This window comes from Trichosurus vulpecula, chromosome 9 (genome assembly GCF_011100635.1).
Source record: "Trichosurus vulpecula isolate mTriVul1 chromosome 9, mTriVul1.pri, whole genome shotgun sequence".
Lineage (NCBI taxonomy): Eukaryota > Metazoa > Chordata > Mammalia > Diprotodontia > Phalangeridae > Trichosurus > Trichosurus vulpecula.
In genome coordinates, this window is record NC_050581.1 from 76602712 (window position 1) to 76627157 (window position 24446).

At 48.4% G+C, this 24446-nt stretch overlaps 2 protein-coding genes across 4 annotated transcripts in view; one reads left to right on the forward strand and one right to left on the reverse strand.

The window, feature by feature from the left end:
• Positions 1-265: 265 nt before the first annotated feature.
• Positions 266-9897, forward strand: SYNGR3 (synaptogyrin 3). The gene is made up of 4 exons (XM_036738865.1): positions 266-443; positions 7934-8171; positions 8657-8799; positions 9478-9897. The coding sequence occupies exons 1-4, from the start codon at positions 345-347 to the stop codon at positions 9685-9687; spliced, it is 690 nt and encodes a 229-aa protein (XP_036594760.1). The 5' UTR covers positions 266-344; the 3' UTR covers positions 9688-9897.
• A 4303-nt stretch (positions 9898-14200) lies between these two features.
• Positions 14201-24446, reverse strand: part of ZNF598 (zinc finger protein 598, E3 ubiquitin ligase) — a 31560-nt gene continuing 21314 nt past the window's right edge. Inside the window, exons 5-12 of one of the 3 annotated variants that reach the window (XM_036738840.1) lie at positions 23481-23698; positions 22839-22956; positions 20616-20797; positions 19956-20040; positions 18654-19435; positions 16845-16980; positions 15608-15752; positions 14201-15480 (exon numbers count right to left, since the gene is read on the reverse strand). In XM_036738840.1, coding sequence (XP_036594735.1) covers positions 15133-15480; positions 15608-15752; positions 16845-16980; positions 18654-19435; positions 19956-20040; positions 20616-20797; positions 22839-22956; positions 23481-23698 — 2014 coding nt within the window. In that variant the 3' untranslated portion in view covers positions 14201-15132. Of the gene's footprint in view, positions 15481-15607; positions 15753-16298; positions 16461-16844; positions 16981-18653; positions 19436-19955; positions 20041-20615; positions 20798-22838; positions 22957-23480; positions 23699-24446 lie in introns of those variants that run through there. The other 2 variants (XM_036738841.1, XM_036738842.1) reach the window with 2 other exon arrangements.

The window sequence follows — 24446 nt, forward strand, 5'->3', positions numbered from 1 at the left end:
CGGTGGGGTACGGTTAAGGGAATGATCAAGGTGGGGGGCTTGGTGGGAGTGGATCTCGTTGAACCGGGCTTCAAGGACCTCTGCTCTGAGATGGGATTAAGAGCAGACTGGTGGCGGGGGGGGGGGGGGGTGGGGGGGGATTCCTCTCTTCGCACGCTCCCGCGGTCTTTGTGCGCACGCCCGCGGGAGGGGGCGCGCATCAGGTTGAGGACTCGCGCTGCTCGGGCGGCGGCGGCGGCGGCAGCAGCAGCAGCAGCATCAGTGGCAGTGGCAGTGTCGGCGGCATCCTTAGGGGCTCTGTCCAGGGCTAGCAAGACTGACTGACTGACATACAGAGAGTCGAAATGGAGGGGGCTTCTTTCGGAGCCGGCCGGGCTGGAGCCGCCCTGGACCCCATAAGCTTCATCAAACGTCCCCAGACCATCTTGCGGATCACGGCCTGGGTAAGGGTGCTCACTGCCAAGCCAGGAGGGCCCCCTGAAAGAGGTGGGGGGTGGTAAATGGGCCTCGGTGGGGGCAGCGGGACAGATAAGAGTGAGCCCAGCATCTGACTTCCCCAGGGTTGGTGCTGTCCTTCCCTGGGGAAGACACGGAGGGGTGGGGGAGGAGGTAGTGGTGACGGAGAGACAGAGACTAGCGTTCACTTTGCCCCGTAATGCGTAGGTGGAGTGGGGGTGGGGTGGAACATTTGAGGGGTCATTGAGCCTCTAAATGGAGAGTCCAATGTGAACAGGTACCGAGTCCCTGAACCTGGGGTGGAAGGACGCTGAGCGTCCCTTCCTCCCGCCCCTTTCCTTATTTCCTAACCAACCTGGCTGTCCTTCCCTGTCCAGGATCTCCTGTTTCTGGATTCTGGGGACTGGCAAGGGGGGGGGGGGCAGTGAAGGACCGGTAGACATTTTTCTTTCCTTTCCCATCCTGGCCCATGCACACATACATGTGATGAGGTTTGGGGGTGGTGCACCGAATACATGGGTTCTTGTAACACCAGGTGACTCCCCCACTACCTACCACCATCACCACTACACCGAGCAAGAAATGATCTACCTTTCCCCTCTTCCAAGCAAGCCAGGGATGCCCTCACTGAGATCCCAGATCCCTCTGAGACCCTTTGGGAGGGGCCCTCAAAGGTTCTGATGACGTCACCACCCAAGGGCTAGACCCAGGACTTGGGGGCGGGGGCAGCTGTTGGTCCAGGGGTGAGCTGTCCACTGGCTTCAGGAACAGAGAGATGAGATGAGAATGGAGGGAGGGGATTTGGGGGTCACTTAGTAGATGCTCTAGGACCCTAAGGAGGTATCTCATTTACCCCACTTACCCCTCTCTTAAAACCTTTAGTTTCCTCTTCCTAACGGATGGTAGACATCTTACCACCTCCCCACCCTCCACCCCCATCCCCCAGCTATACCTAGTTGGTAAGCTCCTTCAGGGGGCTCCAAATTCATGTGTCTGAATCATCTCCTCCCCCCAGCTTTCTGGTTTAAGTCTCTCCCTGGACAATAGGCAGGTTTCATCTCCCTGAAAGGTGCAACCTTCTCCCTCAGGTAAGCCAGAATTGACCTCACTGAGCACTTCAGAATGAGGCAGAGGAACGTCTGACGGCTTTTCATCATCCTGTTCGTGTTGACATGAGGGGAGGAGTTTCTAACGCACACACGCCACCCCCCCCCACCCAAGGAATAGACAATCCTCAGTGTATCTCCTCATTCTCTCCCTTCCCTGTTCCCAGACCATGTGTTAGACATGTATGTGTCTCTGAATTGCATATGTGTGTTCATACTTAAAGGAAACTTGGCATTGAGATCCACAGTAAATTAGGAAGTGGGTAGTTTTTCATTTAACCCCTCCCCTTCTCTCAGGTTCCTGTTTTCTGAGAGCTTTTAAGGGAAATGGAAGTTGGAGAGATATTAGAAAAGTCCCTGAGCTGCTAGGGGGGTGAAGAGGGCAAGGTGACTGATCCTGTCTCTTCTGCATGATATTTCTGGTTTGAGGTGTCCAGGCCAGGGCTGGATAGAAGGGCAGTGATTGGTAATGTGTATGCTACCTTTTTCCTAAAAGGGGATCATCCCTGAGGGTCAGGGCCATGTCTCCCCATCAGAATGGGGACTCCTAGATCTTTTCCCTTTCCCTCTGCATTCCCCACCTTACTACCTCCAAAAGGTCATTGCTATTGAAGTGGGTCTGTCTACAAAGTAAAAACACAATTCCTTTGAACAAATATTTATGAAATACTACATGCAATGTCCTAGGCTAGATGCTGGGAGGATTACAAAGAGAAAATAGTACATAGTCTGCTCTTAAAGAACTTACAATTTAGAAGGAGACATGGGACACACAGATAATCAAAAACCCAGCAGTTAACAGGTGTATGAGAGCAAAAATGGAAAAACCCAAGTCATTAAGAAGGGAATAACTTCTCCTAGCTGGTGGAATCAGAGAAGACCTCTTAGAGGAAGAGGCCCCTGAAAGGAGGGACTGGGAAACAGTGTGTACAAAGGCATTGAGGGAGAACAAAATTGGAGGAAGGAGAGTAGCCTGGTTTGGCTGGTGTGTGTTTGACCTCAGTGGGTGGGCAGTAGATCTCAAAGGCGAGTTAGGACCTTGAATGCAGTCTCACCACCACCACCACATCGAGCAGTCATAATCTTGTAAGCAGTAGGGAGCCACTGAGGAATTTTGAGCAGGGCAGTGATCAGATGTTTGTCTTCAGAAGATTACTCTGGCATCCGTGTTAAAGAAGGATCAGAGAGGAGGTCATGGGTAGGAAACATTACAGCAATACAAGCAGGGGATAATTAGGGCTTGATTTAGGGTGGGGTCTGTGGAAGTGAATAGATGAAAGAACATTGCCAGCTCTCACTCCCCAGGACTTAAGATCTGTGCCTTGGGAGCTTCTGGAAATGATCAGGGCATTTAGAGGAGGGACCAGAAGAATAAATGGCTTCCCTAGCTAGAGACTTAAGAGAACAGGGTAGCGTTAGGACTTCTGAGGGAAGCTATCGTTTTGATCTGAAGAGAAGGGAGATCCATTCAGATTTGAATTTTGTTCTGGTCCAGGTGGTCTGGGGCCAAATTCTAGCATTCATTTGTATCCCTGCTCCTTGACCCCTGATTACCAAGGCATATTTTGCCTCAGAACTACCTCTAGCATCTTTGGTTTCTAACATCATGTGATTTTTTTGACCGGCATTTTTCTCAAGAGTCTCAGAGACTTGCCCCTTCTCCCCTGGGAAGTTTCTGGGGAAAGATTATCATTTCCCCATCCTGTTCTAATCATCAGAAGTCAGCTGAAGGCCTATCCCAGAGGCCAGTGACTAGGTATTTTGATAGGTCTGGGCTGCAGATTTATATCAGAAGTGCCTGGTTTTAGAAGTTCCTGGTTTAATGAATGTTAAAAATAAATAAATAAAGGTTCCTAGTTGGCAAACAGCCTGATGACATAGCTTTTTCTGGTAACCAGACAGTAAAATGAGGGCATGAAATCCATGTCAGAAGCTAGTGCAGTTTGATGGTCAAGGCCCTGAGAGTAGATGCACAGTTGTTGATTGAGGCAAAGGAAGGGAAATAGAGTTCTGAATTCAACTAGAATGAGATTGCTTGATCAAGGAGGACATCATAGAGGAGAGGGAAAAGGACCTCCCAGGTGAAGGGTTCTACCTATTTCTGCTGCCCAGGTGAGGTAAGATGGCATTTGTGTCAGACAGGGCAGGGACCTTCCCAGTGTGGAACCTGGGGAGGAAAGGACAGGGTCTGAGTTTCCTGGAATCAGCTTTGCTGGATCTGCTTCTCCACAAACTGCTCTTGGCTCTGGTCTAGTCAGGGATGCCATCATAACTTGCCTGGGCAACAGGGACAGGTAGGACCTTTCGTGCAGGGAGGCTTTGTTTGGAATAAACCTAACCCTAACCCTTTCTGCCTCTTCCAGGAGGCTCTCTCACATTGGAAGTTGGGTTGACAGAGGCTGGAACATTTGGGTACAAGCATTTGCATAACCAGTTACAAAGTTTTCTATCTTTTAAAGGGTCCGAGGGTGAGGCTGTCTACTCCAGTCCCACCCCCTCAACCTAATTGCTTTGGATTGGGGATGAATGGGAGAACAGAACCTCCCATGGGGAATTATGAGAGCACACCCTTAGGAGGGTGGGGGGGGGCAGGTGTGTGTGTGAGCGAGCGAGCTGGAGAGCGCTCTCGCTCTCTCTCTCTCTCTCTCTCTCTCTCTCTCTCTCTCTCTCTCTCTCGCTCGCGCGCGCGCGCGCGCACACACACACACACACACACACAGAGTTCAGGAACAGGAGTCCAAAGAAAGACCTGATTTCTAGTCCCATTCTGCCACCTTTGGACAAGTCACTTTCCCTTCTCTCTCCCCAGATCTTAGTTTACCTTTTTGTAATATGAGGGGTGTCTTTTCTAACTCAAATATTCTATGATTCTATAACCGTTACCATCAGTAGGGGCAGATTGTGAACAAGAGAATGAACAGAGAGAGAGAGATGAGTGCATCACCCTTTGGAGCCTTCTGGAGACACCTGGTTTGGATAAGAACCACCATTTCCCATCTTCCCACATACCTAAATGCTGTTCTAGAAATATCCATTGGTTTTATTCTAATCACTACCAGGCAACATCTGACATATTCAGATGTCATAAATTAAAAATACAGATTCCAGAGATAGTAAATTCAAATATTAGCAATGAAAAATCTATATGACAGAGATAGTGAAGCAAAATGTTAGCAATGAAGAATCCAGGTGTCCAAAACAGTTCATCCAGATATCAGGGGCAGTTAGGTCAAATGTCAGACACTAAGGCTCCAAAAGTCTGAGATTAGCAATCCAGGGACAAAATTCAGACATCATCATCAGCTGCAGGGGAGGGTCATGTACTGTAGCATCACAGAATCACAGAATCAGAAGGGACCTCAGTGGCTGAGAGTATTAACAACTGGTGGGGGGAGGGGAGGGAAAGATGAGGAAATCGTATAGGAGAGGGCACTTGAGCACCTGTGCTTTGAAGGAAGCAGAGTGGGGAAGTGCATCTAAGAGGTGGAATGTGTGTAGGAGAAACAGCCAATATGCCAGATTGGCTAGAAAGAGACAGTGCATCAAAGGAAGATGTATGAAACAACTAGAAAGGGAGGACCTGGTATGGCTGACTGTGGAAGGCATTAAATGCCAGGCTGAGAGTTTTGTGTTTTCTGAGAGGCAGAAGATGTTTTGAGTGGAAGAATGACAAAACTTTTATGAATATCAGTTTGGCAGCTGTGCGGGAGATGTCCCTATGAAGCCATCTTTTCTTCAAACTAGGCTTCTCTAAGTCCTTCCCCCAGTTTTTCTGTGATACCATCTTGAGGCCCTTCCTGTGGATGCCATCTAAAATTCAGTACCCACAACTGGATTCAATTCTAGAGGTATGGCATGACTATGGCAGAGCAGAACTTACCACCTCCTTTCTGCCTATCGCTGCAGCCTAAGATGGCATTAGCTTTCCTTCCACCTTTTGCCAGCATTGCTATTGACTGATCAGATATTGAGCTTGAGGACCACTAGAATCCCTAGATTTTTTTTCAAGATGAACTGTTATCTAACCATGCTGACCTCCTCTTATACTTAGACTAATTTTTTTTCATCCAAAGATGCTTGTCCCTACTAAAGTTCAACTTATTAGAACTAGCCTATCAAGATTTATTTATTTTTTTACCTCTGACTTTTCCTATATGTTACTGTTCCCTCTAAGTTTCGTGTTATCGGAAAATCTAATATACATGCCAGCTGTACCTTTAGCCAAGTCATTGATAAAAATGTTAAACAGTGTAGGGTCAAAGTCCTAGGGGCCTTGTACTAGATACCACCTTGATATAAATCTATTAATGACCATTCTAGGGGTCTGGTCATTCAGCCAGTTCTCCTTACACCTATTTGTACTCTAGCCCACATGATTCCATCCTGTCTACTGATAATAGCATGAGAAACTTTGTCAAATACTTTGCTAAAATCTGAGTAAACTATGTCTCCTGTAATCCAATTGATACATACCAGTCTAGTAGTTCTGTCAAAAAAAAAAGGAAGGAAGATTAGCCTGACATGATTTTTTTCTTGGAGCCATAAAGGCTCTTTATTATCATCTCTTTCTCTAGATAGATATTCAGTAACCATCCCCTTGAGGAATGCATTCTAGAATCTTGCCAGGAATCCAAGTCAAGCTCACTGTTTCATAGTTTGTGATCTCTCTCTTCTCTCTCTCTCTCTCTCTCTCTCTCAGATTGGAACATTTGCCCTTCTTTATTATTCTTCTGGCACTTCTCCCATACTCTATGATTTTTCTTTTTCTTCTTTAATTTTTAATTAAATCAGTTAGATCTATTTTCTCTTCCCTCCAACCCACCCCCACCATTGAAAAAGAGGATAAAAGAAAAAACAAAACCCTTATAATTTGCCTAGGTATTCTAAACCAATCCCTGTGTTGGTTGTGTCCATTAAATGTCTTATTGTGCAGTCTTGAGTCCATCACCATTCTGTCAAGAGATAGGTAGCATGCTTCATCATTAATCCTCTGGAATTATGGATAGTTATTGTATTGATCAGAATTCTTACAGCTTTCAAAGTTGTTTGTTACTATATAAATTGTCCTCCTGGTTCTGCTCCCTTCACTCTGCATCACTTCATAGAAATCTTCCCAGGTTTCTCTGAAACTGACCCCTTCACCATTTCTTATGGCACAGTAGTATTCCATTACATTCACATACCATAATTTGTTCAGCCCTTTCCCTACAGATAGGATGAGTTTCCAGTTCTTTGATACTACAAAAAGAGTAGCTATAAATATTGCTTTCCAGAATGGCTCCAATTCACAAATCTACTAACGGTGTGTTGCTCCCACATTTGTCATTCCCACCCCCATCTCCCAAGATTTTTCAGAAATCACTGACAGTGGCCCAGCAATCACATCCAACAGTTATTTCATTACCATAAGCTGCATTTCATCTTGGCATGATGATTTGAACTCACTGAGGACAGTCGCTTACCATCTCCTCACTTGTCTGGGGTTTCAACTTCCTATTAGTCATTTTTGTTCTATCCTTTTCAGTCTGGATATCAATCTCCTTGGCAGAGAAAACAAACAAAAGAGTCCAGGAGGGAGGGAGAGTGAGGTTAAGAGAAAACTGTTGTGGAAGGCATGGTAAGGAGTCAGGTAGGTGAGGCAGAAGAGGGAGGGAATAAGGCAGAACAGAAAGGAGACTGGCTAGAGGGAATAAAGCCTCCTTTAGGGCACTGTCTTATCAAATTATTAGCAGCTAGGTAGCCCAGTGGACAGAGCACTGTGCCTAGAATCAGTAAGACCCAGGTTCGAATTTGATCTCAGACACTATGTGACCCTGGGCAAGTCACTCTGTTTGCCTGTTTCCCCATCTGTAAAATGGGGAGAATGATAGCACTTACCTCTCAGGATTGTTGTGAGGGTCAAATGAGATAATAACTGTGAAGAGGTGAGATGTGGGTCAGCCTCAGGCAATCCCTCACCTTGTATGTTCCCAGTGATCAGTCTGGGGCTGCAAGCAAGGCAGAATTCTCCCTCTCTGTCTCAGTCTCTCTGCCCTGGCTAATGGCAGCACTGACAATGTGCTTCAGCCACCTCCTTCTCAGAGGCTTCAGGGGCCAAGGAGAAAAGCACAGCCAATATGTCCATCCCTTGTCAGGAAGCCTTAGAGGAGCTAGCAGGTGGATGGATAGCAAGGCTGGACTGAGTAGGAAGAGAAGAGTACACTCCCATCTTAATCACCCCAAGCTCCCTCTGTACCTCATAAGCCATATAAGGTTCTTTGGGTCACTCCAGACCCACCCCACCGTGGGCCAGGAGCCAGGCTGGAGAGAGCCCCACACCTGCCCAATGGCTGTGGGGCTCACCCTCCAGCCAGCCCTGCTCTCACCCCCAGGTATTCTCCATTGTGGTGTTTGGTTCCATCGTGAATGAGGGCTATGTGAATAGTGAGAGCACCCCAGAGCTGCACTGCATCTACAACAAGAATGAAGGTGCTTGTAACTATGGTATTGCCATCGGCATCATTGCCTTCTTTGCCTGCATCTTCTTCCTCGTCCTTGACCTCAACTTCCAGGAGATCAGCAGCGTCAAGGACCGGCGGCGGGCAGTGCTCCTGGACCTGGCCTTCTCAGGTGGGAGACAGGATTCACTAGGGACTTCTTCTTGAATAGGGCACCAAAGGAATATAAGGGAGTCTTGGGGTTCAGGAGTCAAGGTGGGATTTTTGGATCATGGAAATCAAGGTGGGGACTTGGAAGGCATCAGGATAAACACTCTGGAGTTGTGTAGTCAGAGTGAGGATTTGAATTGGGCATTTGAGATGGCAGTTTTGGGTTGGGGTGTGTGTCAAGATGGAGGTCTTGGAGGTCAGATTGGGGGATTTGAGGACTTCCGAGGAGTAGGCATTTAAGTTTGGAACTCAGGGTGGAGGGCTTGGGGTCATTGTGGGAACTGAGGTATCTGGGGAATGTTTTGGAAGGGTTGGGGATTTGGAGTGGTCACAGTAGTGGGGGGGACAGAGACTGGGGGACATGGCGGGGAAAGGAAAAGGGATTGTTCATGGAGGAAGCAGCTTTATCAGCCTCCCCATGTGAATTATTCTCCACTTTGGCTTCAGGGCTCTGGTCCTTCCTGTGGTTTGTATGTTTCTGTTTCCTGGCAAACCAATGGCAGCAGACCAAGAAGAGTGAGGAAATAAACCAGGGGGCAGATGCAGCCCGGGCAGGCATTGCTTTCTCTTTCTTTTCTATCATCACCTGGGTGAGTATGGGACCAGTATCCCCCAGCCTTCCATCACTAAGAAGCCAAAGCTTATCTTGTCCCTTTGTGTGGTGCCGGAGATAGGGCCTAGGGCTCTGGGATGGGGATAGGGGCTTAGGAACTTCCTGCAGTCCACCAGGAAAGCCACCCAGCTTACCCCATAGGGACCAGTGAGTCACAACTGCCTCGCCACCATCTCTTCCTATCCTCTCCATCTGTTTCTTGGTTTCTTCTCTGGCTGTCTCTCACAGTTTCCAGATCTTAGAGAGCACCTAGTCTAACCCATTTTATAGATGGAGAAATCAAGGTGGGGGGGTGGGGGGAAGATTTACCTAAGGCCAAAAAAAAACAAAACCCAGAACCAGGACTAAATCTCAGATGTCTTGACTACTACCCATCAAACAATTCTTTCCACTAAACACTGCCCAATTTCTATCTTTTGCTTTCTCTACCTCTTTTTGTTTTGGTATCTAGTCTCTCTCCATCTCTCATGGTCTCCGTCTCTCTATTTTTCTCTTATCATTATAGCTATTTCTTACCTGACAGCTGTTTCCTTTTGCTGTTCTGGGTTTCCTGAAGGAGCTGACCCCCTTCCTTGGAATCCTTTGTGGCCCATTTGGGGGTGCTGGCTGCTGCTGCTGTTCCATTAACCATCCTCATTCTGGACCTCCCCCACAGGTGGCCCTCATGGTGAAGGCACTGCAGAGATACCGTCTGGGTACTGATATGTCACTCTTTGCCACGGACCAGCTTAGTGCAGCCCCTGGCACCAGCTACCCTGGATACCCAGCAGGCAGTGGCGTCGAGGGCACTGAGACCTACCAGAGCCCCCCCTTCACCGAGACGCTAGACACCAGCCCCAAGGGCTACCAGGTGCCAGCCTATTAGTAGAGCTGTCCACCCTGTGCCAGGGCCACGGGGTACTGTGAGCATGTTTGGGCTACAGCTATGGCCTGTCCCTGTGGGCCAGTCTTGTGGACTCTGTACAGTGGTCTCGGTTCTCGTCTCACCTCTAAGGGTTAAGCAAACAAAATAATCACACAGTGTTCCCTCTAAGTCTGAAAAGGAAGGAAGGAAAGAAGGGAGTTGGGGAAGGAAAGGAGGCCAGTGGGTGGGAGGGAGGGAAAGGAGAAAGGAATAAAAATGCATATGAGAAGGAAAGAGACAGGGAAAAGAAGGTTGAGAAAGAAGGCAAGAAGAAAGGAGCAGGAAGGTGGGAAATTAAATGGGAGAAGGAGAGTTAGTTGCATGCTGGAAGGGAAGAAGGCAGCCAAGTATGTTCCAGGAGGTAAGAGAAGGTGGAAAGAGGGAGAAATGAAGAACTGTACTCTGAATACAGAATGGCCTTAATAAACATTAATGTTAGAAAGTGAGAAGGGCAAAAGGGAGGGAGGCAGTGCACGTTTTGTCAATGCTGAAGGAAGGAAAAATAGGAGAGAAAGTAAGTTAGCTTGAAATCACAAGCTCTCATTGGGAATTGCTGAGCCCAAAGCTCCCTAATCTTTGTAGGATGGGTGCTACTCACCTCCTAACCCCACCCACAACTGTGCCCCTCCGGGGGGGCAGGCCTCTGAGTCTTCAGTACCTTCTGCTCAGGGCCAGCTTCCACCCACAGGCTCTGAATCGGGACAACCTGCTAAGTCGGACATTCTGAATTTCCCCAACTCCGGTACCTGGCTAGAAGGGGTTGACCCTTCTTCCTCTGCCCCAATCCTGTCTCCTTTGGCCTTCTCTAATAAATTTTCAGAATGAGCCAAACCCACCTGGGCCCCCAAACCCTGCCCTGCTGGGGAGAAGACTCAGGGTTTCCAGGGTGCTCTGTCCCATCCCTCCCCCACAGGCTGAGGTGTCTGTTTCCCATCCTGTGCTAGGCCCCACAACTTCTCATTCCCAGGTCTGAAGGAAAAGGTCCAGCTGAGGAAGGGGAGCCCCATGACCCCTACCCAGGGAAAACCAATTGCAGCAATATTTTCCTTAGAGGGAACACTGACTCATTTTAGCAGCACAAAAGGTACATGTGTCAATATTTTAGCCAATAATCAATTTAAACGGTTCCTTAAATTGATTGTATGTGTGAGATACTGTCCATTGGGTATATTGTATTTTTCTATCTTGCTCTCTGTGTATTACCGTAATCGCAACGGGCTTTCTACGGATGTCAGGGCCATTCTCGGTGCCCCTGAGCCCTTTGTGGCTCACTCCCCCAGATCCCCAAGTCACTTGGTAGTGACATAAAAGTCGGGGTTGCTGCAGAAATGTGTGCATGCCCCGAGAAAAGGTAGAAGTCCAGGTTCTTGGGAGGGTACCCCTGTTAGTGCCTCAGGGATACCTTCCCCATGTCCTTCTTTGCTGGGCTAGGGATTCTGCTCCCCAACTAGCCTCCTTGCCATGCCAGGCCTAAGCTGCAACAGGCAAAGGTGAGGAATGGGAGGTGGCCAAGAAGAGAAGTTGAACATGGTGGTTAAGCACTTTGCCTTCTATCAAGGCCAGCCCGCCTGGGGCACTGACTTGCCACCTGCCTTCCCTCACCTGCCCAGTGCTTTCTGGGAGGGGGAATCACCTAGGGCTTTCTGTCTGAGTTGACAATACGGCAACATGTACCACAGATACAGGCAGCAGCAGCAGCAGCAAGAGCCCTGCCCCTAGGCCTCGCCCAGTTCCTACTGCATGACCTGGACAACTCCCAGCCCTAGAGTGCCCAAGTTTCAATCTAGGGGATCCTTCTAGCAATTTTGGGTGTGGGTAGTACTGTTAAATAGTGTCTGTCATAGTCTGTCTTATGTCCCAGTGGTTTGTCAGGTAGGGTAGTATGCCCAGCGATACGGAATGTAATTTACTATATTCTTACGGACTCATTAGAGAAATCCTAGAGTTGTTGGTGTTATAGCTATAGAACATGCTTTAGCCTTCCTGTATTAACTCCCCAGATCCTTTCTTCTCCCATTAAGCACTCCCCTCTCCACTCCTCCAACCACCAACCATTTTCCCTTGGTCAGTAGGGGCCTGTGTTCATCTTTAGTCGGGGCCCTGCTCCACCATCTGAAGCAAAGCATGTCCATACCGCTGCAATTCTGAGCATCATGCCAACATTCCCATTATAGGCTTCTGCTCTCACAAGCTGCCAAGGATCCTCTGAAGCAGCCTTCTCTAAAAGAAACAAGGAGTCAGACATCGATGCTGATACTCCTCTTGCCTTCCTTGACAGTTAAAAATACATAGCCAAGTGCAGGCTTTGTGGGAGTTATCACCTTACAGAGGATGCAAGAGGGACCGGAGGCTCCTATGGGTAACATACATGCCCCTTGCCTGGCCTGGGTGGGGAAAGGGTATGAGTGCTTGTTGGGGGTGGGAGGAAACAAGGACATAAGAGAAAAAGGGAGGCAAGGGGTCCGAGATCTCTGCCCCTTTTCCAGATTTAAACCATAAATGTGAATGCATTTGACACATCTACAGGATGTCTAAGGAAGGCCCCCTTCCTTTTCTGCTTTCCGGTCCTGTAAACAGTGCATGCGCATACCAATTGTACCTACCACCCTCTCGGGTTGGTAACCGTGTCCCTGGCTCAGCACTGTCTCTTCCCCAAAGAGAGGCAAGCATTCACAGAAACTTTCTCAGCAGCAGGCACACAACAGGTTCAGATGATGAACTGTGTGAGAATGATTTCATGGGCTAAGTCACCTCATTTCCATCTCAAAGAACTCATCTCTACCTACCTTCAACCTCTGCCAACTCTCCCCCACAGCAGGTGGGCTGGTTGGTCACTGGCAAGCAACCAGGGGGTGCTCCCTCCCAGCCCACCCTCTTGGCCTCTTCCCTCCCTGTTACGCACAGAGTTCATTAGAGGGACCACTCACTCCTTGCTGGAGCTCAGCAGCCTGGACTCTGTTGCATTTAACCCTTCAATTCTGTACTAGTTTTTAATATCAAATGGATACCAAATGTGGTTTGCCCATTTAAGTTCTGCAGATACCTCTCTTTAAAGGCAGGCCGCTTCCCAAAGCTGCTGTTGTAAGTAAAGCTATGTATATTGTAGTCTAGGGTGGATTGTGTATGGAACCGTCAGTAAAAAAAATGTTTACAATTTTTTTGTGTATATATATATATATATATATATATACATGTATATATATACATATATCTCTTCTGAAAGAACAATCTGTGATTGTGTATTTTCAGTGTCTGTGTCCCAACTGCAACTTATTTTCAATAAAGAGTGCAAATGAACTCGGGTGGCCTGGAGACACCAGGAATGTATTTTTTTAGCAAGGTGAAGTGGCCAAGAGCCCCAGACTGGGGCTGTGCTGTGCCTCTGTCACTGGCTTGATATCCTGGCTTTCATTTAGCGAGACCCTAAAATGAGGGGAGTTGGGCAAACTCCAAGTCCCCTGTACTCCGGCTCTTGGGAGTATCCAGTAACCCCAAGTAGCCCCAGCAGGGACTGTGGGGCTTCTGCAGAGCCCCTCCCCCTCTTTCCTCAGAATCTTCTTTGTGGGAGAAGGATCCTCATGGACTAAGGTCAGGGTGACTTCTGAGGGGACAGCAGGAGGCCTATTTTTTAGTAAATGGGAAGAGATAACAGGGTAGTCCAGTAACTTTCAAGGGAAAAACACCAACATTTTAAAAATGAAGGTGGCTTTTACAATTGAGAACTAGGCTAAGAAAAACTGGTGTTGTCCTAGATAATCTAGAATGGAAGAAACCACAGGAAATGATGTCCATTTCATGGGAATGGTAAGTCTAAGACTGCTCTGCTAAGACTGCACACACATCCTGGGCCAGGCCGGGAGACCCTGCTCATAGAGTGCTCAATCCTTCCTCCCCAGCTACTTGTCCTCTTGAACCTCTGAGGGCCTGTAAGGAATGAAGCCTCGGTGGATACAATGAGCATCCCTCAGAAGACAGCCCAGCCCATCACCAGCCGGGAGCCAACAGTACGTGTTTGCACCAAAAGGCTGGAGCTGGAAATGGTGCTAAGGCCCCTTTGGCACAGCAGTCTCACACATGACTACTTTTATTTGCAGCGGATGGGGATTCCCCATAGTCTGGGCCCAGGGAAGACAAGTTCTCAACTCGTTTATCCCTAAGCAATGGCCAAAGACCCAGTATAGAGTGAGGCCTCACAGAATTTGCTACAAATGCTACTGCTCTATCTCAGGGTGGGTGGTCCTTTGTCCTGGACCAGGAGCACTAGAGGAGAATGGGTCAGGAGCCACCCTATTTTGATGGGCCAGACTTTGGTCTTCTCTAGCAAAGAACCTATGACCTGACCTGGGGATGCCTGGGAAGAGCAGCCAGGAGCCACTAGCTCTGACCAACCAGGCCTCTTCATTCTAGCACAGACTTTATGACCTGGGAACATCCATACTCTCCTAGGGAAAAGCAGAGACTAGGACCACCAGGCAACAATGTGCAGCAGTTTTTAATGTTCCAACTCAACCACATCAATACATCCAATAATCAGAAAGACGGCTGTTTTTAAATACAAATTAAAATAATCATGACCACTGCTGAGAGAAAGAGAGAAAGAAAGAGAAAGAAAAAAGCAAGCTTAGAACAATATTCTACATGCTGTACTGCAAAATAAATGTATTTGAAGATAAACTGTCTTATTATAAAAGGTCAGAGATTTTTCGACCCCGCACTCAGCTAATCCTGTAAAGATTATCCCAATTCAAGTAGCACAATTTTATTTCTGCTTTCCGTTCTCAAAGTTCTTTAGTCACAAAATTACCAACTGTTTACACACTGAAAGTCTCACTCCCTCAACATAAACCCCACTTCTTTTTCCTCACGGAAGCTCTTCCAATCTGTATGACTGCAGGCAGCTCTGGGTCTGCCCCACTGTGGCAACGACACTGGCTTCAACCCCAGGCTACAAGAACTATCTCCCCATACCCTCTCCCCACCCCCCCAGTCACTTGAAAAAAAATAAAAGAATAAAGAGCAAGATTATCCCCATTCTGGGAGGAAGGCAGTCTTTACTTGGCTCCAAAGAAACCCAGCTGTATTCCTGAATGACGGGTGGTGGCGGTGTACTGAGTGGGGCAAGGTAAACTTGGAAGATGACCCCATCTGGCTCTCCCTTCCCTGCCCAACCTGCTAACCACACCGGGTGGCTCGGTCTACTTTTCCTGAGGCATTTGGTGCTCTGGCGTTTTGGTTTCTGCAAAAGGGAGGAGAGTGTGTGTGTAGGGGGTGTGCATTGGCCCTGTGTGGGACTGTCCCTGGGGACAGCCAGCCAGCCACACCCCTGGCAGCTGTGGCTTACCAGACCTTACTTCAAAAAAGTGCAAATAGGTGGTGTGGAGATTGTTCCGCTGGTCTTGATGAAAGCTAACTGATAATTCTGCTGATGGCTTGCAAGGAGGGGAACTCTTCATCTTCAACATGCAGGGCTCTGTGGGTGCCCAGGTCATCCTGGGTCAGCACCTGCTGGCAAATGGGGCAGATGCAGCAGTCCAGTTCAGAAGGGCTGCTAGTTGGCCATGCACTCTTCTTGTTCCTTCTAGATTTGGGCACCCCCTGCTTCTCCTGGACCCGGAAATCATTGTGTGCCGACAGCAGCTCCTGCTGCTTGGCTGTGTCAGGCAGGAGCACCAGGAGCTCACTGAAGATTTTTCTGAAGTTCTCCCCCAGGAGTTCCCGGCAGCTCTTATAATACTGTGCTGCAGAAATACGACCCTAAAGTCCAAGGTGAAAAAACAACAACAAGCCGGCACAATTTCGTTTTGTTCCTAGATATCGGATCAACCTAATTCCCCACTTCTTTCCTCCCTCACCCCAGCGGCCTCACAGCCCGCTCACTCACCTGTCGGAATTGCCCTGAATGGCTTTTAAATTTGCTGAATCTGGACTCATCGCTCTGAAGGAGCTCCTTTATGGACTGGATGAGCCGGATGTTCCTCTGCTGGAAATTCTCAGGTATCAAGTAGGTTCCTTGGCAGGGACCTTGCCTGATATAGAAAGGGAAGAAGGGGAAGGAAAGGAGAGGAGAGAGATGAGGGGAGAAGAGAGAGGAAAGGAAGAGACAAGGGGAGGAGGAGTAAACATTAATCTCTGCCTATTACCCCTGGCCTCACCCTGGAAAATAAATGGAAAGAATCATTTTTTAAGAGCTGGAAGACCATCTCCTTCATTTTAAGGAGGAGAAGTTAGGAGAGGCACAGAGACGCTAGGTGACTGACTCCCCAAGCTCTCACCCAGTGAGTTCGTGGCAAAGCTGGGACTAGAACCCAGGTCTCCTGCCTCCCAGTCCAGGGCTCTTCCCCTTCCATGCCATGGCCCTGCTTCGGGGGCCCTGCTGTGGGGCCCAAGGCAGCTGCATCTGTGTCCAGCACATCTGTGTCACAGCCTTCCCACCCCACAGTGGTCTGGTGACGACTGAGGGCCTGTGTCCTCCTCTAATGGGAGCAGCTGGTGAGCATTTCCCTGCTGAGCATGCGGGAGGGAGGGCCCAAGGGATACTATCAGAAGAGTGACAGCACCTGAGAACACAGCTGCTGCAGCTACTTCTGGGGCATTTCCTTCATCCGAAGGGCGGACCGAGGAGCCAGAAGTAGGAATGTACATCCGGGGCTTCCTCTGAGTCACACAGACCCCACACCAAGAATCACTGAGCAAAATGAAATCGGTCCTCTCCAGGAGAGCTTCCAGCGACAGGGCTGGGGACAGCAACATCCCAAATGAAAAGGTTTAGTGGAAGCTGCGTTCTGACAGAGTACAAGTCTGTTACAAATGATGGTGAGGGGAAGGAAACAGGACCTGTCTGGCAGAGCTGCTGTGACTCCACCTCCCCAGCCCCTATGGTTGGGCCAGCCCTGCCTGGATGACAAGGACAACACTTCAGACATTCAGAGATGAGTCGTGTCCCCTTGGGCAGCAGCAGGCACACCACACCTTAAGTGCTCCCTGCCCACTCATTCACAGTTAGCCCTAAGGTGACCCCGTGGTCTTGGTTCCCTACCCACTGCCTCCCTCCCTTGAAACACAGACTCAGCTGAATTTGGTGTGAACAGGATGAAGCCCTCCCAACACCTGCAACTTACTCTTTTATGGAGGTGGTGATGGGTTCAGAGATGCTGTTGGATGGGATGATGGTAAAGCCTGGAGGGGGCTTGCTAATGGGTGGTGACAGTCCTGGAGGTGGTGGGGGGCTCTTTAATAGCACCACAGAGTTAAAGCCTAGAAAACCGCAAAAGAGGAAGACAACATGAAACGTACCACAGGGCACAACTGGGTGGGGACGGGGACATCTGCTTCCCCCTTCCCCCACCTGCTGCCACTACAACAGGAAATGCCAGACTTCTGGGAGCAACAGGTAATAAAGCAGGTTAGGAAATACCGGAGCCCAGAGAAAGGCCCCACAGGAGCAAAATGACTGTTACTATAAAAAAGCCAACAAATGGCACCATACAGTCACAACAGAGCCTCATGGATGTTTCCAAGAAAGCTACCCCTTTCTTTTAATCAAGGCAACTGCGCACCTGGGAGAGGCACCAGGTAGTGGTCCTCAGTGTGGTCCTCTACCCCAAGTTCAGAGTTAATATGGAATGACAGGGTAGTTGGGCCGCTTTCGGGCTCCACAGGCCAGCTCTGTCCCACCAAGATGTTACAGAGCCTCTGCTGTGGAGAAAGAGGTCACTCTCTCAAAGAAGTTCTGAGGATAGCGCAGGCCTCTTCAGTACACAGAGAATGAACCCATTCCACTGGTCGTGGGACACCAGCATTTTCTTAAGCAAATACCAACTTGCTGTTCTGAGCTGCAGCATGTCAAGTACACAATATTTTTATTACAGAGCTTGTAACCTGTAGGCAGCATCTTATGCCCACCTTCCTCACCACATGACCGAGCTGCCTCTTCTAAAAACGAAAACAGCAACAGACTCACACCAGGGCCCAACCTCTCACTACCAGGGAGAGACTTGGTAGGGATACCCAGCTACTTCTGCCCTACTGATCCCTCTCACTTAGTGAAGCTTCCATTAAGAAGAGGCAGAAACATGGAATTTTTCCCCTACAACTTCATTTCCATCAAACAGCGCTTCTTTTTAAAATCCCCATAATCCCCCACAAACATCTTACTCTGCATACTCCCCTACCAGAAAAACTCAGACATGCCCAAAGCCTCCACCCCACATCATAAAGGGATCTAAAATCTCACATGTGCGTGTACATATCATGGACATGGGGGTATAACGGATCTCCCTGCTCCCTTTTGGGCACACAGCCCTTCCTTTCATGCTGAACTAAAATGGAGAGTTTGGGCCCCACTGACCTTCTGCGGCCTGGCAGAATGTTCCCCAGCAACCCAGCCATTATAAGCCAATGTGGCTGAAGAAGCGTGGAGGTGGTTATAAATGGGAGGTGACCCAACATCAGCACAGAGGCCATAGGAGGGACATCCTATGATATGCCTGCAGGGCTCCAGGATGACATTAAAGATGGCAAGGATGTCAAGAGTCACCTGGTCTACCCTGTTCCTCTTCCAGGTGAGGGAACTGTGAGCCTCAGAGAAGTGACTCCCCAAGTTACACTCATTGCTAGACTATCAAGTGGGACCTGTGATGCCAGAGCATGCCTCTCCTTTCTTAGCTGGGACCTAAAGGAATTCTCCATCTAGATAGACCAAACCTGCCATTCTACTGGGAACACACTCAGTAGGTCCCAATGTTCCTGGTTTCAAACGTGTCATTGAAAGGAAGCAGGTCTGCTGTCCAAGTGACAGGCACTGACTAATAAATGACATTTCAGAAGCCTTTAGAACTAAGCCAGCACCCTGGAGCCTGAGGTCTGGCCCACTCCTCCTTCTCCCACCCGCTTCTGCCCAGGTGGGACCACTGCCTGACTGCTGTTACCTGGTGGAGGTTGCATTCGGGGAGGCCCCGCACTGCAGAGGGCTGGGAAGTCTTCCTGAGGTATAGGACACTGGTTAGCCAGTGGTGGCTTTGTGAGCCCCGGAGGCTCCTTGGGGACACTGCTAACATGGGCTGCCTTTTCTGAATGTCCATTCACAATGGCTGCAGGCTTCCCTGAGCCGTTAGCTGTGGCCACAGGAGCTGGTACGTGTTCAGGGCTGGGAGCCTTTTCTTGCCAACCTGGCTTTGCAGTCCCCTCTGTCACGGGTGGCTGGGGGGGAGGTGATACTGAGCTCTGCTTCTCAGCTCCTGTCTTCTTCTTCTTGTTCACCTTTATAAAAGACTGTGAGGAAGATGCAGCCAGCAGGGAGGAGACATCGAACATGGTGGGTGCGTTCCGGATCTCTTGGGTGGTCAGCCCAATGTTGTCATCCTCATCATCAGAGACCAGAGCTTTGTTGTTCTTCTTGCTTGCTTTACCGCTTCCTTTGGTGATCAAAGGAGGTTTCTTTGTGGGCTGGCTGGAAGTGGCCTGGACAGGTGCCCCTGGCTGAACAACACTCTTACTGGAGCTATTGTTCCAGGCTGAAGTGATGCTGGACACAGCTTTGCTGGGCCTCATTTTTGACACCAGGGCTGGAAAATCCTCTTCTTGGAAGGCTGAGGTCTTCTTGGCAGCGACTGTATAGGTAAGTGACATCCCCGAAGAGACAGCGGGGGCTGAGGAGGAGAGGCTTGGGAAATCTTCTTCTTTAAGTTTGACTGAAGCTGGCTGGAGGGAACTGGGGCAGAGTGAGAGATAAGATGTCACATGACCCACTCAGGCCTTCATCGGGGAGCAGGGAGTTGGGAAATAGCCTGAACTTGGTTTGCTCCACAGAGGGGAGTAGACCCACTACAAATCTCTTTTTATGCAAGGCAGGAGGCAGTAGAGGGCATCACCCATCTAAGCAAACCTTCACTCCCCAGATGGGCCCCTGCAGAGAGAAGAAATCCCAAAGCAGAGACTCCTTGGATGGGACTCAGGCAGAAAAGGGATGTGTGGCTATCTAGAAAAGCCCTAAGGAAGGACCCAAAGAAGTCATTTGCAGGTCAGACTTCATGACTCCTTTAGACACCCAGTACGAATCTGGTCATTAAACAAAGAACTCATGTTTGGGCCCCACCCCCAGCTCCGTCAGCTAGAAGATCCCTGTTGTTACAGAGGCAAACCCTTACAGGAACCAACCCGTCCCTCTATGCCCCCAGGATCTTAACCAATGCTTCTGACAAGCGAGAACAGACTCAAGCTGCCCCACATACCTCTGCAGAGCTCCCCCTGCTGCTGAGCTAAACGAGACAAAGTCCTCTTGGCTTGCAGGACCATTAGCAGTGGCCTCTTTGGGAGCTAGGATCAAGGACAATGACTTGTAACATTAAATGATGGCAAGTGCCAAAAACCAGAAACTCTTCCTATGAAAATCTCTGAAGCTGTATGCCCTAGTCTTGGGACCTTAAAGTATACCTTTCTCCTCAAAGACTCTCATGCAACAGATGTCAGACTCATCAGGAATCATGACTCAGAAAGGTCCATGAAGAACTTATTCTGAACTTTTATTTCAGGTAGAAAGGCTAAATATATAATCTAATTTTATATTTCACATTGCATTGGTCTTAAAAATAAAGGATGGTCATATATTGACTATATGTGACTTAATACTAGAGGAATGCAATCCCTTAGCTGAGACTTTTAAAAAAGCCTAAAATTTCAGCTTCAGATAATAGATTTTCCCATTCTGGATCAAGTAACTTGACTGTGACTCATTCAAAATTCATTTTCTGCTATAGAGCAGAAAATTTGTCCCTGCATGTGGAAAATGTTCCCAACCAAAGGACAATGCCATGAGTTCTCTTCTTTATGTTGAGAATCCCAGACAAAGGAGGGTGTGGTGCAGGACCTGCCTGCTGGCCACCACTGATCACCTGGGGCCTCAGCAGAAGGCTTGGGGGCTCTCCGTGAGCTCCGAGTTTCTTCCGAGTCCTTCCCCTCGTCCTTCTTCACTTTGCTGCCATCCTCTTTATCCTCAACCCATTTCTTTTCTTCTTGCCTACGTGCGGCTACTGATGCCCTCACTGCAGCTGCTACATCTCTGTCTTCTTCTTCCCTGAGGTGCAGGAGAAGGAAAAGGAAAGTCCTTTAGGGTCAGGAAAAGAACCTAAGGACTGCTATGAAACACGTCCCACGTTCTCCAGACAAGGCCTGACCTGTGGCACCATCTGCTGGAAAAGTCTGGGAACTGAGATTCTAACCAACTTCTCAGGTGTTCCCTTGCCCTCTTTCCTCCGAGAACATGGGAGGATGTGGCTAGCACCCCAGACAGGAAAGAGACAGGAACATGTAGCCATACTTGAGATTCGAGGCCAGACCTCCTTGTGGGTCTGGTCTACTTTTTCTCTGTCTCTGCCTTATTCCATCCTTTAGTCAATGACTCCCCAAGTGGCCAGGCGATAGTCCCTTCTGTGTCTCTACCACTGTCGCCAGTCCTTGCCCAGATGCCCCTTGGCTCACGCTAAGACAAAGATGGGGTTTTTCTCAAAAGGGCTTTTGTAGTCCTTTTGGGGAAAAGTAACACCAGCTCCAAATACAATGAACCTATGAAAATATACAACTATACATAGCCAACAAGTGCCAAGTTACCAAGGCCCGAGTCTGTATCCTAAGACCCCAAAGCCTGGCCTGCTGGCCTGCACAGACTTCTCAGACATAGGTGTCATGCATCCCCTGAGAAAATACCACCAGCCCAAGCTTTCCCTAGACAGGCCTACTCTCAGCTCGAGGTATCTCTTTCCTTTCAAAGCTGATGACTTTTCTGCCCCACCCTCAATTCCAGGGTGTTGGTGCTTTAGGCTTTATCCACACTTCAGTGACTTCTCGCTCACCTCCCCTACTAAAGAGGTATTTATTTAGCTAAAAATCCTCTACTGTGCAAAACTGTACATGTGTTAACATAAGCCCATAAACATTTCTCACCAACAGTAAGGGAAAGGTTCTGTGTACAGGCACTAGACAGAAATGGGAAGGGCTGATGGTTAACAAAAAGGGATTTCCACCCCCACAGGTCTGAGTGTATCTATTCAGCAGCCAGGAAGCCAAGAGCCTCTCGGAGAAGCTTTGGGGTTACCCTGTGAGCAGTGTCATTCTTTTTGCTTGTAGTGTCTCTTTAGGGTGTTAAGGAAAAAGAAGCAGGGGTCTGGATTCTCCTAAGTACACCATCCATGGGAGGAGTAATAAAGCTCTAAGCTGGACAAGAGGTGCTCAGAAACCTTCCTGGTGGGTGTGCCCACCAGTGGCCTGCATCAACACCAACTGCAACTTATCCCAAGAACAGAGGACTGGGCAAAGAAAGACTGGAGGAAATGAGGTACAGTAGACCAAGCAATGGCTTCACAGACAAGATAAACTGGGTCCAAATCCTGGTTCCAATGCTTACTAGCCCAGTTCCCTCAGGCAAGTCCCAATCTCATCTGTAAAATGAGGGGGAAGGACTTGATAGGCCTATGGCCTGAATTCGAAATCTTCCCTCTGTCACTTACTACCTGTGTCACTTAATCTCTCTAGGTCTGTTTCCCTGTATAAAAAATGAGGGGGCGGAATTAGAGATAGGCTTCTGAAGTCCCCTTCCCACTCAAATCTGTGGTTCAAAAGTAATCAGTGGTCCTGTGGCCAACATTCTTGCTTAACTGTTTTTCTTTAACAAAGTGGAAAGCGGCTTCAATTGGGGAGAAGAGAAGGCATATTTAAAAAAAAAATTAGTGTTGTAAAAGCAAAAGGAAACCAATAAAATTAACTTTTTTTTTTTAAAGGCAGAGGCTGTGCTGGAGACAGAAACTCATGTATTTGGAGATTTACTAATTGGTATGAATCTATTCACAAAACTATTGTCCTGGCCTGGTTGTGAACTTGCTGTTTAACCATGGGTCAAGTCATCTTACTTCTGTATGTTTTCTCAGCTATAAAAGTAAAGGCTGGAGCTGGTCTCTACTCTCTGCCCAAGTCTAGGATTCTCTTGATCTGTACAACTTGGGGACAAAGTGACCTTTTGGAGTCAGAGCCCCACAACTGGCCCCCACCTCTAGAAGCTTCCCAACAAGACACCCCACGGGCTGCCAAGAGAGGAACTTCAACAGCAAGCAAAAGCCTCCCACCTCTTATACCTCCAGCTTCCTCGGCGGTTCTGCTGAGCTCCACGCCCCCCAGGCCTGCTGGCCCGGCTCTGCCTGTTATGCCTGTCCACTTCGTCATAGTCTTCCCCACCGACAACACCTAGAGGAAGGCAGAGGGTCTGTCACTCCACCTCTTCACCCTCCTCAGAACTGGCCCCTCCCCATCTCCCACAAGGTCCCCCAGGAGAGCCCAGCAAACTCTGCAGGCCTGTTTGCTAGACCTCCTCTCCCCTCCCTTTTCTCCCTCAGATTCTATGGATAGCAGCTGGTCCTTCACAACAGCTCCAGGAGAGCAAGGAGATGAAACCCACCCAACCCCAAACAGAGACCAGGAACATTCTGAATCAAGGCTTTAGTCTGAGAATATGCTCTCCTAGGGTGTGACTGATAGGCTGCAAAAAGCCATGATAACAGCAAAAAGATTGCACTATTTCTTCCAGTTCATTTTTAAAGGCTTATGAAGATAGTAAACTAAATCTAATTGTCTTACTATGAAAGTCTTAATTAATTATCATGCTAGAAAAACACAGAACCAGACCTCATACAATGAAGCTCTGATCCTGTAAGCCAGGAGTCTCAGTGGGTCTCAAGCTCCTGAACCCTTCCAGGCACACTCACACTCACCCTCACCCCTCCGAGTATGCCTTGGGGCATAGCTAAACTGAAGGTCAATCTGCCGGTTCTGCCTGGCCTCTGCTCGGCTCTTGCTGTGGCATGAAGTCTTATGCGCCTTGTAGTCAATTTCTGTACGGAAGGCATGAGTGAACTGCTCAGTGTTGCACCTTCCCTCCTCACAGAGAAAGTGCTTCTCACGGAAATGTTCACGAAGGTATTCATAGTCACTGAAGGAAAGTAAAAAATGGGATAGATACGTTTAATGTATCAATTCCCAACAGCACACCACAATACCAATTAAGGAAACATGGCAAATCTCAAGCAGGACTTGCAGGAGCTTTTCCTATGAATCCCAAAGAGGGAGTTCTACTCATCTTACCCCCAATCAGATGGGGGCATCAGTATCTAAATATACTGCATAGGAAGTAGTAATAGTGATAGGGAGCTTATTCTATCCTCCACACATCATGAAGACCATAACTACTCCTGCAATAGACCAGACAGGACTGGCCAGATCTCTTTCCATCCTCATTGCAAAAGAAACACTAAACATTTACATAGCTTCTTCCCACCCCAAGGACCACAGAAAATGTTTTATAAGCACAAGCTTGTTATTTTCCACAAGACTTTCACAGAAACAACTCTAAATACATATCCATGTGCATTTTCAGGAGGAAAAAGCTTTTACCTTTCCCCTAATCCTCAAGGCTCTCATGCTGGAGCCAGTCCAACTACATGAATTAATGGATCTGCATTTAATTCTAATTAGTCCTGTTCATAAATCTGAATAGAAACAAATTTGGGTTGGGTTGGGTTTGTTTTACACCCAAAAGTATTTCTGTTCTCTGAACTCACAACCCAGTTACAAAAAGCAGCTTCAGCCTTAAAACATTTTATATTCCCAACAGAAATAAACATCAAAGGATCCTGACTTATGACTAAAGTGGAATCAGTCAGGGATAACTCTGCTGAGCT

Excerpts from the sequence above, each read along its gene's own strand:
- SYNGR3 (XM_036738865.1), top strand. The coding sequence starts at position 345 with ATGGAGGGGGCTTCTTTCGGAGCCGGCCGGGCTGGAGCCGCCCTGGAC. Across the intron at positions 444-7,933 it reads TCTTGCGGATCACGGCCTGG|GTATTCTCCATTGTGGTGTT; the intron begins GTAAGGGTGCTC and ends TCTCACCCCCAG. Across the intron at positions 8,172-8,656 it reads CCTGGACCTGGCCTTCTCAG|GGCTCTGGTCCTTCCTGTGG; the intron begins GTGGGAGACAGG and ends CTTTGGCTTCAG.